This window comes from Amphibalanus amphitrite, unplaced genomic scaffold, assembly GCF_019059575.1.
Source record: "Amphibalanus amphitrite isolate SeventyFive unplaced genomic scaffold, NRLGWU_Aamphi_draft 000117F_arrow, whole genome shotgun sequence".
Classification (NCBI taxonomy): domain Eukaryota; kingdom Metazoa; phylum Arthropoda; class Thecostraca; order Balanomorpha; family Balanidae; genus Amphibalanus; species Amphibalanus amphitrite.
Window position 1 is genome coordinate 91555 of NW_024881612.1, and position 13176 is coordinate 104730.

The 13176-nt window shown below is 50.2% G+C and overlaps 1 protein-coding gene across 1 annotated transcript in view; it reads left to right on the forward strand.

Moving 5' to 3' along the window:
* LOC122381275 overlaps window positions 1-13176 on the forward strand; it is a 78032-nt gene that overhangs the window by 60617 nt on the left and 4239 nt on the right. The window contains exons 12-19 of the mRNA XM_043365265.1: window positions 3980-4084; window positions 6199-6328; window positions 8145-8502; window positions 9134-9257; window positions 9760-9951; window positions 10600-10800; window positions 12358-12474; window positions 12827-12962. Of these exons, the coding sequence (XP_043221200.1) occupies window positions 3980-4084; window positions 6199-6328; window positions 8145-8502; window positions 9134-9257; window positions 9760-9951; window positions 10600-10800; window positions 12358-12474; window positions 12827-12962 (1363 nt within the window). The remainder of the gene's footprint in view (window positions 1-3979; window positions 4085-6198; window positions 6329-8144; window positions 8503-9133; window positions 9258-9759; window positions 9952-10599; window positions 10801-12357; window positions 12475-12826; window positions 12963-13176) is intronic.

Genomic DNA, 13176 nt, shown 5'->3' on the forward strand with positions numbered 1-13176 from the left:
CGTCCATGGCCCGATGTCCGATACCGCTACCCATGGCCCAGCGCTGACGCCACCGCTCAGCCTCACACGTGACCTGTGCAGTGTGCAGTGACGTCGATACGCTGGCCATCGGAAATGATTGCCGACTTTGCGAGCCGCTTATGTGACCGTTATTGCGTCCGCTAGTCTCAGAGTGGGCTGCCATAAATAGACTGATACGGTGCGAGTTGCCCGGACTCGGGGAGAGGGGGCGGGTGAGGGAGGTGCCGGGGGCAGCTGAGGTCAAGTTAGAATGATATTGAATTGGGTAATGCATAGCTGATAGCTATTGTAATTTTACAAATATTTATTATTATGTTATCAGACAATAAGTTAGAGATAGAGATAGTTAGAGAGAGAAGTTTGTGTATTATTATTGTATTAACATTAAATGTCCGTCCGTGTTCCCACAGTTTTTCAGGACATTTTAAACATGGTAGAGTTGTACACGGCAGTAATGTAAACACAAATTTCCGCACAGATGTACACGGTAAGGTGCCAACGTACGGTAACATACACTACATGGCGCACAGCAAGGCACAGAGTACACACTACACATTACACAGTATACGCGATCCGTGATACTATCCCTGAGCAAGTGAGCACTGAGCTGGTATGGTTCACGCGTTTTTACACCTAAGTTTTTTCCTGAAATCTTTTTCTGACGCTGTTTGTGTAGTTTCTATTGGAAGTCGATTCCATTCAGTTGCGGCTCGGTACGGGAAAGATCGTTGTGTAATAGACAGACGCACTTTTGGAAGGTGGAGCCGATTGGTACATGCCAGGCGGGTCACTCGAGTGGTTATGTCTGATCTTTGGTGAAACATCCTTTTTAGAGCTTTGGGGGCGTCGCAGTTATTCAAAGCGCGAAATACTTTTAAACAATCACGCTCCTTGATGAGCTCTTCAATTGTTGGCCACTGAAGCGCACTTAGGGTGGGTGTGATGTGCTCATGGCGGCGTGTTCCGGTTACTACACGGGCTGCGAAGTTTATTACTTTCTGAACGCGAGATATTTGGTTTTTGCAGGCCCCACCCCAAACTGGCAAGCAGTACAATATCTGGGAAAAGACGTGTGCCTGGATAATCAGAATAAGAGCCTCAGCAGAAAAGTGACGCCGGAACCTGTTTAAGGACGATAGAATAGAGTAGCAGCGTCGTAAAACTTCTGTAACGTGTTTTTGCCAGGATAACGTTTGGTCTATTTTCACTCCCAATACTTTAATGTTGTCTGAAGGTTCAAGCGAACTTTCACAAAAGTCAAGTTTGAAATCAGAGACTCTCTGCAAAGCTGATGATGTGCCGATTAGAATGAAATCAGTTTTGGCTACGTTCATTTTAAATGAGTTGGTAGTGAACCATGTCTGCACTGAGGCCATTGAAGATTCCAAACGCCTTTTGAACTGGATGAGACTTTCGCTGTCTGTCGGCGAGCTGTCCAAAAGCTGAGTGTCATCTGCATAGCATATAACGCGGCCATGAGGTATACAATTTGGTAGGTCAGCTGTGACTAGACTGAAGAGAACAGGTCCCAGGATTGATCCTTGTGGGACACCGAATTTCACGGGAAGAACCTCAGAACCACCTCGAACCATTTGACCACGGCCGCTCAGATAACTTTTAAACCAGTGTGATGGGACGCCGTGCCACGCTAGTTTCATCAAAAGAATTTCATGATTGACGCTGTCGAACGCTTTGCTCAGGTCTATTGCTGTTATTGAAGCAATGTGGCCCCTATCGATTTGATCAGTAGTCCAGGCAATGGTCTCGAGGATGGCGTCTTCCGTTGAATGGCCCTTGCGGTAAGCATACTGGCTGTTACCTAGTAAGTCATTTTCTTTGAGATAGTGGGTTAATTGGGTGCACACGACACGCTCAGCGATTTTCGACATGACTGGCAGAAGTGAAATTGGACGATAGTTGCTAGCGCGACTGTGATCACCATTCTTATGTAAAGGAACTACACACGCTATTTTCCACTTTTCTGGAAATATGCCGCTTGATATTGAAGTGTTAATGATATGAAGGAGCAGCGGACCGATCACAGCAAAACAACGACGAATGGCCAGGATGGGGACTCCATCCAGTCCGACAGCTTTCGAATTGCTCATCAGACGCACCGCTGTTGACAGCTCAGGTAGAGTAGCGGGCTGAAGCTCAAAGCTTGTGGCACACACCACAGGGGGACGTATCTGGGGATCGACATACGTGTCATCCTGTCTGCGAGGTAAGAGTTCTGCTGCAATGTTAGAGCCTACATTCGCAAAATACGCATTAAACATGTCGGCGTGTTTTGAATCAAGGTTGTTATCTAGACAGTTGCCGCTCGTGTTTTTTACATACTGATTAAACTTCTTCCAAAAGCCACTGAAGTTCTTGCGCATTAATTCGTTACATAGAAAATCTTTCCGTGCACGTGCTAATTTGCTTTTAACACTGTTGTGAAGTCTTCTGAAGGTCACGTGTCGATCTGCAGTGCGGAGGTTCAGCCAGTCCTTTTTAGCCTGGTCTCGCTTCGTCATCAGGTCACGCAGTTCACTGGAGAGCCATGGACAGCCACGTTTTCTATTTGTGCGTACATTTTCCATGGGACAGTGCCGGTCTATGACCTCGTTCCAGACGCGCATGAATTTTTCAAGCTTGCTATTGACATCAGCGGTCTCTAACATCTCACTCCAGTCCGCTAGCAAAAGATCCAGACAAACTGCGTTCCAGTCCGTTTTGTGCCAACGCCTGGTATGAAGAGTCCTTGATTTTTTTTGCGGTTTGGGTATTTTCACGACACACGTCACCGGCTGATGATCACTGAGCGAGTCGTCTAGTACGCTGACAGCTGCATGGAGATCTGGCAGACTGGTTATAATGTGGTCGAGAATTGACGGACGTGGAAACAGATGTGTTGGCTCTTTAACCAGCTGATTTAGGTTGAGCTCAGCCAGAAGCTGCTCATATCTTATTACCCCAGCGCCATCTCTGGTGGATATATCGATGTTCATGTCCCCGAGCAGGACCACTGGCTGTCCTTTCGATAGTGCTTCTTGTAGCTGAGTTCTGAGGGAGTCCAGGAAGTCTGTAACGGAGCTGTCTGGAGGCCGGTAAATGACGCCAAGAACAAGAGACCGACCGTGACTGGTGACAGACAGCCAGAGTGCGTCGGTTACCGGATCGGTATTATGAATTTTCAAAAGCGAAATTTTTATTGAGTCACGGTAGATGATAGCAACTCCACCTCCTCGTATCACTGAGCTGCCACGCCTTGGCTTGCTTCGGTCAGCCCGGAGGACGGCATAGCCGGGAAAGACTAGAAAGTCCGTTCTTATACTTTCCGTTAAAAATGTTTCTGACAGACATAAAATATCAATCTGTTTTGATTCCAGGAAAGCGTTGATTTGTTCCAATTTCGCAGTCATCGACCGTATGTTCAGATGAGTGATGATCATTTGAGGGCGGTCCGGGACCCCAGCCGTCCGCGTCTGCTCCGTTGACAGCCGTGTTGGACGGCGCAGAGTCCTGTTGTCAGCGGACGGCCGGAGTGGACGCTCTACACGGCGGGGTAGCTCCCCAGCGTCCGGAGCGGTCAGCTGGTCACCGCTCGCTCTCCCCTTGGCGCGGCGGACTCGCCACCCGCCACGGCATCCGCGGTGGGCGGGCCGGCGGGAGCGCGTCCCCGTCGCCTCGGGAGCGCCCGGCATGTTGACTTTAGCCGGGCGACGTCCCCTGACCGTTGGGCCTCCCTCCGGCGGCTCCGGTTGTCATGGTTACCGGTAGGGGAGACGGATTGTGCTAGTGCCTTCGATAGTTTTACCCATCGAACACTATTGTAGTGCTGTGGATCAATGGAATATCACGTTCAATCGTATCTGATATTGGATACCCTGGTAGCTTCATGCCTCGTGCTTGCTATTTCGGTACCACCACAAGGAACCATTAGCCATTGCTGACATGACTGGTCCATTTTCAGCCGGAGGCTCTGTGTGAAGTGAGCGAGCTGGCCGAACTGGAGGTGACCAGGGAGCACGAGCTCTCCCATCGCGTACACCTGGTGCTGAAGGACCCGGATAAACAGGCGAGTGGGGATAGAGGTGGGGGTTTGGGTGATGGGAAGAACCGCTGGGGAAAGAGCGGAGGGGCAAGGTTCGGGTGGAGCGTACAGGGCAGAACCAAGCTGCTGGGGAGCTAGCTGGTAAACCGACAGAAAAAGTTAACGCATGGTCTTATGTGTTTAGGTGTTTGTCTATTATAACGATCATATATTTTTCATGTAAATATATTCGTTTTCTTAGTGTATTCTCACCACATATGTAGGTAGGTATGTGTAGTGTGGAGCATGTCATTCCTAACAAGCTTCACCTCATGGTACTCAGTGCATCTTGTTCTTTTGTCTGGCCGTTGCTATTACCAGCGTCGAAGCGTCGATCTGCCTTATGCCAAACACATCTGGCCCCAGCTTCCCCGGTAAAGTGGTTTTCCGGGACCTTTTGTTGGCTGGAATCTCAATCATTGTGGCCGCACTTTGCATGCGCCGCGTGCCGGTTTTCTATCACCGCGTCCAGTGCAGATTCTCTCGGTTCAAAGTTGTCCGGGACGCTTCTGTGGAATCTACATTTGTCTTATGTAGCTATTTGTATGCAGTTACTTCCCGACATTTATGTGTTTTATTTAATTGTTGTTCAGTTTGATAGGTGTGTTGACATATGACATAAAATCTCGTCTTATGAACCAGCTTATAGGTAGATTATGCAATGCCAAATACTATTCATACAGGGTGGACCAAAAAGGATGGAAACATTTTGAACTCGCATAAAATATGTGTTATTGTATGCAGGTGACTGAAAATGATACCAAACGAGAGTACATTTCGTGGAAATTCATAATGACATCTCTCTCATCTGCTTTTTCTCGTTTTCAGTCTCCCACAGCAAATGTTCGAAGAGGCCACTTTTGCGAGACAGGCAAAGAGCCTGGCTGCTGACGCGATAGCCCGATGACACATGTCCGCTGGTTTGGCTCGTACAGCCTTGGTGATCACTCTCTTCAGGTAACAGATGCCTTTAGAACCTTCCTTGTAAACCTGGCCTTGAGATGACCCCACAGGAAAAAATCCATCGGGGTCAGGTCAGGTGATCAGACAGGCCAGTTCCGACAGGCACTGCGGGATATCAGCCGGTCACCAAAGTGGTTCTCGCTCCACTTGAGCGTTGTTTCGCGATGTGAGGAGGCGCACCGTCTGGCTGGAATCACATGAGGTCCATGAGACTGCCATACTTCGTTTGGGCTCACTTCAACAACTTCTTTAGCGTCGCTTGGTAGCGCTTTTGGTCGTCAGCCACGGTGTTGTCGCTCCCATCCTCGAGCCGAAGTGGAACTGGCCTGTCTGTCTTTTCATCTGACCTATGGATTCCTTTCCTGTGGAGTCATCTCAAGGGTCAGGTCTACAAGGAAGGTTATGTAGGCCTCTGTTATCTGAAGAGAGCGACCACCAAGGCTGTGCGAGTCATACCAGAGGACATGTGTCATCGGGCTATCGCGTCAGCCGGCAGGCGGGCCGCTCTTTGCCTGTCTCGCAAAGATGGCCTCTTCGAACATTTGCTGTGAGAGAAGGAAAACGAGAGAAAGCAGATGAGAGAGATGTCATTATGAATTCCACGAAATGTTCTCTCGTTTGGTATCATTTTCAGTCACCTGCATGCAATAACACATACTTTATGCGAGTTCAAAATGTTTCCATCCTTTTTGGTCCACCCTGTACTGATATCTAAGAGTCTTAGAGGGAACATTCAACCGCTTTAACTTCAAACTGAGACAGTGGTTTTGTAATTCAAGCTGAAAATTCAAACGATGCTTAAGTAGGTACTTGCCAGGTTTGCGGAAACGTCCCATCATTTGCATTTATCTTAGCTGGCGTCTGAGAACGAATTCGCTTCCGTCTCTGGTTCACGATAACTTCGATGTAGAAAACCAGCTCAAGAATAGCATTGATTATTTTTGCTTCCTCTGATGTACGGTAATGTAACCTTAACTTCGGCCGGTTCCGTATATCGCCAACTAAACGTCGGTCAAAGCACACGGTCTAATCTTTAAGCAAAGATCATAGGCAATAACCCCGGCGACTTTAGTGTAAGCCCGGGTCTTCCCGCCGGGACAGCGAGCCGTCTGACCTGTGACCTCTGACCCGAACAGTCGATCGTACTGAACCTGGACGAACGGGACGCATCGGAACTGGTGCTGGCCATCGGGGGTTATTACCTACTGGCCACCGGCCGGACCCTGCCGGTGCGACAGGACGCGTCTGTTCAGCAGGATGACGCAGGTAGGTTCTGGTGCCGGCCAGACTGCGACAGGACGCGTCCGTACAGCAGGCGACGCAGGTGAGTTTTGGTGCTTACCTGCCGAGACTGCGACAGGATGCGTCCGTACAGCAGGCGACGCAGGTAGGTTCTGTTGCTTACCTGCTGAGACAGCGGCAAGAGCGGTAGGACGCTTACAGACATGTCGCTACTGCAGCAGAATAGTAATTACAGGTGACGGTTAGGGCAGTGAAACACCGGCTGCCTCTCACTTAGGTACCGCAAAACCACGTCTCGAAACGTTATACCTTAAAACTTGTACCTGTAAAACGTTATACCTGTAAAACTTCCTGGGCGAGACGATTGCGCAACAGCAGCTGTGCTTAGGAGTTTTGAGCAAGCATCCGACCACATGGACTTTATTGTAGACTTTCGCAGCAAATTACCTACATTCTGTCCGAGGCGGGCGGTCTCACGAGTCATTATCACGTGACGTAGCGTGTCGGATGTGTGCCACCAGCCACCATGGTATGCTGTACGCCATCTGTATGAGAGATGCTCTCCGACCGGTTATGACCAGTTTTCCGGCCCAATATTAGACTGTCAGGCAAACAAAGAACGGTTATACATTGGCCTTATTTGTCACGCAATGGTGGCTTACTCACTGACTGCCTCCCTTGGTGGTTTCGTATTTTATGCACAACGGTAGATCAGCACTGTGTTGTTAGTCCTTTTTGATTCGGTGTTTTAAGCATTTTCTGTTCGTTTTTATGCTTTGAAACACATTGTAATCCTTGTTCCATTGCAATGTATCGAACATAGGTAGGCTATAACGGCAGTGACCGCTGCCAATGCGGTCCCGACAATGAATCTTTATCTATGCTTTTAGTCATTAGTCTATCTAACAAAACATGGTAACAAAAGCACATGCACACACACCGTGCAACTGTATCTCTTGCCGCGGCAGTGCTGATATTCCGTTCCCTGTCGTGCGGCACAGTCTACCTTCAGGCGATGTTGGTGCTGCCATCTATCGGTAGCGCCGTAAGTGGCTCTCCCGCCCGCTCGGCCCGCTTTGGGTGCTGGCGGTCGCGGATGGCTCAGGTGTTGCCAGACCGGCTGAGTGAGGATGCAGGTGTTGCCAGCTGGTCTAATAGCCCCGAGTATCGCCGGGGGTGTATTGACGCGCCAGTATTGTCGCAGGAGAGGGACGCCAATCCGGGAATGGTTTGGGCCGGCCCGCGGAGAGCAATGTGGATGGATGGGGTTCGTGGGAGGAGGGGAGGTGCATTAGTGAAGTGGTGGGGAGGGTTGCCGGGAAGAGAGGAGCGGGGGAGTCGACGGGTTTACTGCCGCGGAATTACTTCAAACTGAGAGGTAGCGAAATGAATATCGACTGTGGTTTTGCGTAGAGTGTAGGAGATTGCTGTACCAGTAGATGAATTAATCTGCCATCTGTGTAATGCGAGCGATTTCGAGCGATGCTAGGTCGCAATATGTTGAGTAATAAGGATGAAGAACGTTTATTTGAGAACATCGCTGCTATTCACCAAGTCGGCGCGCCCTTAAGCTCCAATAAACAAAATATGCAAATAGTTAGCTCATGAACTTAATATTCCAGTAGCGAAGTAACCTTGCCAACTAAAGCCAAATGCGATCAGGAACTTGTGGAAACAAACTTAGCTTTGAACTGCGTAGTAAACATTCCAAAGTTGCCACTAGTAAGTTGCCGCAAAGCCCGCCTTGCAGCCAACTAATGTAATGTCCATTATATCATTATTTTACTTAACCTGGGTGTTATTTCTCTGCCCTGCTCACGCTGCGCCGTTCTCCCGACAGCGCCTCCGTACCACACGACCCACGTGGTGACACCGGACAGCTGGAGTTACACGGGCGGCGCTGGGGTGGCCAGTACAATGCGGGCTGACTTCTCCCTGCCTCCCCCGTATCGGGCGTCTGCCGAGTCCGGCGCCGCCGCGGGCATGACCAACGGTCACCCGCCGGCCGCCGACCGGTCACCGCGGCCGGCCGCTGACCGGTCAGCCGGCGCCGCCCCGACGGAGCTCCCCAACGGCCCGGCGGCGGACGGCTCGCCGCGGCTGAACGGACACTCCCCGGCCGAGAGGAGGGACGGCGCCGGCAGCAGCCCCGAGGAGCAGCGCCGAGCGCCGGCCGTCGATAAGAACATGAACAAAACGTGAGTGAGGGGTGGGTGAACACTACCGTGGGTGATTGTGATCGGGCTGATTTGTGAAATATGAGCATTGAAGTTACGTTATGTTCTCAAATGCTTACACTGTGGCTGGCGTCCTGCTTATGTCACCGACAGACCTTGGTAGCCACATCTCGTTTTTATTAGCATCGGTCCTCGATCGAGATATTTTTATCCGAATTCTACTCCCGCTTCTGTTCTTCCTCTCGTCACGCCCTTCTGAGTCCTAACCGGCGGCGATGGCAGCTGCCTCGCCGCAGAAATCTATCATCATCAGCGCGGCGGCGCACAACTTTTCATATTAATAGCCTCCGCCCACCCTAGTCCGGCCCGGCGCCAGACGACGGCAGGCCATAATGCTTTTGTGCTCTGTCTCCCATTCCTTCATTTCATTTCCAGACAGCCGAGACACCAGACGTTTTGCATGGCCCATTTACATAGAGAAGGGTATTTAGGTAAAGGCTGGAAGGGCTTACCCGGCCCAGTGGAGCCAGTTAGAGAGGAGTTCCATTTCAGTGACGCTCGAGATCTGCCGCTCTTCGAACGAGGTTCCGTTGGGGCCTTCGGGTGACGGATGGCGACCCCTCTCCGCGCTAAACTTAACCTCCGCCGGCAGGACGGAGACAAACGCCAACTTGGCAAGATTCACGGCGATCAATGGCAAGCCCGACTTCATCCCGGCCGCCACCGACCGAGATGAGGAGGAGGAGGAAAGTTTTGCCGAAGCGAAAAATAGCGAGGTAAGAGCCAGGAGGGATTGTTGAGCTCAAAGTGTGTTGCAGTCGCAGCTGCCTAGCTCATCCGTAACTCTCCGCGGTGACATTTAAACTTGTTGAATGTTTTATGACTCGATGCGTGAAAGTCGTGGTGTGTTTGAATACCTAAGGTCGCTAGCTCGTAGTGGTTTGACAACTTTCTTGCCGATCTTATTGTCAATGCATTGATCTTGTTCTTATCGAGTTTGTGGTAACTTTCAACTTACTGAACTTATCGGCTTAAAGTGATACGGTTTTCTCTCAAATCGGGCAAATCGTGTGATTTCAACTCTTGTTCCACACAACATGTCCAAAGCCCCGAATCCCTAACCCTCATCCATGCCCCTATCTGACTTGATCGAGCCTGAAGGAAGGAATGTACGCCCTTCCAATAATTCCATCGCCATCTCCCTCCTCCACAGCCTTCCCAGTCCTCTACGACCTTATCCGACCGACCTCACCCTAACCCCGCTTACAACACCCACAGGTGATTGAGCGGCTGGCCGGTATGCGCCAACTAGTAGCCGACGCCGAGAACTACCTGACCACATCGTCATCCCGCGTCCCTGACGAAGACGTGGAGGACGCTGAGTCCCTGCGTTCGGCACTCTCCCGGTCAGAGTCTGAGGCAGCGTTCGGACCGCTCAAACACAGCGACAGCCTGCTGCTGATTTCACAGGTGAGCTGGCGGGTGTCAGGTTTGTGGGAGAGAGGTAAATGATGCTAGCGGCTGGGAAGGTAGGGAAGAGGTAGGGGCAATAGTCGCTAGCGAGACAGAGATTGCTATAAACGAGACGGCGCTGGCAAACTTGTGACTTATATCTTGACGGCTTTATGTCTTTATGTCTCTTTACTTATAATGTGTTTTGTGAATTTTACTCGACTACGTCAAAATTACTATTAAAAGCATTTTTGTCATGCTTTGGTAAAAGGCGGATATTTTTGTATTTAAAAAAATCGGTGTCATATTTGGTTTTCAAATAACTTCATCGTCTGTTATCGTCGCTAATGAAGCAGCGTTCACTAATAACTATCCCGTTCGAACGGCGGACGAAGACGAGTGGATGGGTGAGGGCTGTTCAGAGACCCACGCTGATTTGGCCGGGACGTATTATTGTCGGTGCTAGGGTATGCCTGATCGATGAAACATTGTTCAGTTCGCTTTTCTATACAGTGGGAAGATGTGTACGCGTCGATTTAACGTTGTAAGTACCGTTCAAATGAAACGTTCTGTCGTCTGATGGCAGTTAAGTAAAATGGTCTGCACAATAGCATGCCACCATCCATCCATCCATTTGTTGTGTAACTACTTTACCTCCATTCACAGACGTCTAAGGACCGTCTGGACGGTGTGAAGGGCATCAAGCTGCCCGACGTCGACCACTCAGAGAGTGACACCGACTCGCTATCCACACCGACCGGGTCCCCCTACCGGCGACCGCTGCAAGCTGCGTCTCAGAAGCCGGCCGCCGGCGGCGCCAGCTTCGGCCTGCTCAGTCCGGATAACGCATCGGAGGACCAGCTGAAGGTGCGTTTGTGCGTCTGTGGGGTGCGGGGATATATAATACTGAACGAGGCCGGTGTAAATAAATTTTCAAGACCGAGGTCCTTACTGGATTTTTGAACGAGGCCGAAGGCCGAGTTCAAAAATCAGTAAGGACTGAGGTCTTGAAAATTTATCACCGGCCGAGTTTGGTATGTATTTTACTGTATGCCAACGATAAATTTATCTTCTGGGCCGAAGCTCTTAGCCGACTTAGGAACGAGACCATCCCAAAATGTTGGCTTTAGTGCATTCTGGTAATGCATTTTTGACCGTGGTCAATTTGCTTACACCAGTTATTACCACACCCCTCTGGCTAATGTATTTGAATAGGCCAGGCATACAGTAATGTGGTTTATTACGGAGCGAGCGAAGCGAGCGGAGTCTTACGTAGAATAACGGAAATTTCTGAGTATGAGCGGCCGGCCGGCCGGCCGGCCGTGCGGACGCTTTTGCGAAGCTTATATCTCAGCAACCACTTGACCGATTTACATGCGGTAATTTTTGTAGGGTAGCTTCATTCCTTCTACCAAGTATTGGACTATTCCCGATGCATGTGGGTGACCCCTTATGCACGTGCCACGTGCAAAACGAAGAGGTGTCAGTTTTGTAATTGTTGCAATATCTCGGTAACTACTTGGCCGATTGCGCTGAAAGTTGGTATGTAGGTAGGCACCCACTAGGCACTGCATATCCATGTGCCAGAGTTGGGGTGCTGCTGCACGTGCGCACGTGCAGGGGTCGTTTCCAGATCTCGAGAACGGCTGGACCGATGGCGCTCAAATTTGGTACACAGTTAGGGACCAGTTAGTAGGGTGCCGTGTACAAGTCAGTTGGGACCCATTTTGCACGTGCGCACGTGCAGGGTGCCGCTCCCAGATCTCGAGAACGGCTGGGCCGATTGTGCTCAAATTTGGCACATCGCTAGAAACCGGTCAGTAGGGTGCCGTGCACAAGTCAGTTGGAGGTACCCCCTCGAAATTTCGCACGTGCAAGACTCACCCCCTCGCTCGCTCCGTTAGTCGCCCCAAAAGGCGTTATACTGGTGTGACTAGCATGTTAGCGAGACCGTCCATGACGCAGGCTTAACCCTATTAGTTTAACGTGGTAGTGTTTGCGGCATGCAAATTGACAATCACATTGTGTGAAGTTACCTTGCTCCTATAAATATGCCCATTTGATAGGTATTTGTGTTATTTTTCATAATTCCTGTAGGTTTGTTTCATAACCCAAAATTAATGAAAGTTTGACCATCTGTTCGCTGATCTTTGAAGCCAATCATCATGCAACGCCAGTGCTAGATTATCTGACGGCGGCGTTGCATATTGAACGTTATATTTCTACCTCCATTACATTTTCATATTCACAGCCCACATTACATAAGACCGGCTTCGTTGTGTCCCATTTACTGAAGTTTGAAGTTTGATATAATTGGCCCGGATGTTCGTTCTCTAGTTACAAACTTGGTTGGCGGATTCAGTGGAAGTTGTACCGGTGTGCCGCGCGCGGTACCGACTAATCTCTGTTGGTTGGCTGTCCCAGGAGGTCCTTCAGAGCACGGACGGCGCGACCGAGGCGGGACTGCAGACGGGGGCGATATACGCTGACCCAGACATCATCGACCTGACTATGATACCGCCGCCCATGACACCGGACGAGGTAACCATGCTTCGCACAAGCACAGCTCGTTGTGTTCTGACATATAGTGACGCTCATTGAAGCAAAGTTATGGTTCGATCGTAGAAACGCGCTACTATCGAACGATAAAAATCGCACATCAATATCTGTTGAACTTTTCGTCCTCAAAGGTCTTGTCTGCTAATTGATGATGCAGGCAATTCGATCTATCTCATATTGTGGCCGTGTGCAATGTGCATGCTTTGTCGCCGTATGCCTCTCGCTCGCTCACCACCTCGTATAAAGTCACCTGGTCAAGAGCACCTGCGACTCGATAGGTATGAACCCATGTCAACCCTCCTTTTAACCGCCACAAACGCCTGTGTCCCTCCAGGACGGTCCACCGAGGATCCCTCCGGAGCTGTCTACTCCACCGACCCCGTTCGCTGACCGGGAGACGCTGGAGGCCGAGCTTCAGGCGCTGGAGCGCGACCTCGGTGACCTGGACAGGGTCGGCGAGATGGTCAGAGGTCAGTCAGTTAATGGGAAGGGGTGAAACGGGAAGACTGGTTAGTTTAGAGAATAAATGAGGGAATTGATCCCCGATTAAAAGCTGGTCAGTGATTAGGAATGATGGGTGGTAAAGGAAGCGTATGAATGACAGATGAGCCAAGGTTCGAAGAATGCTATCTTGATATTTGAATTAATAACCTGCCAAAGTTATCTGGAAGTCATGTAACCAGT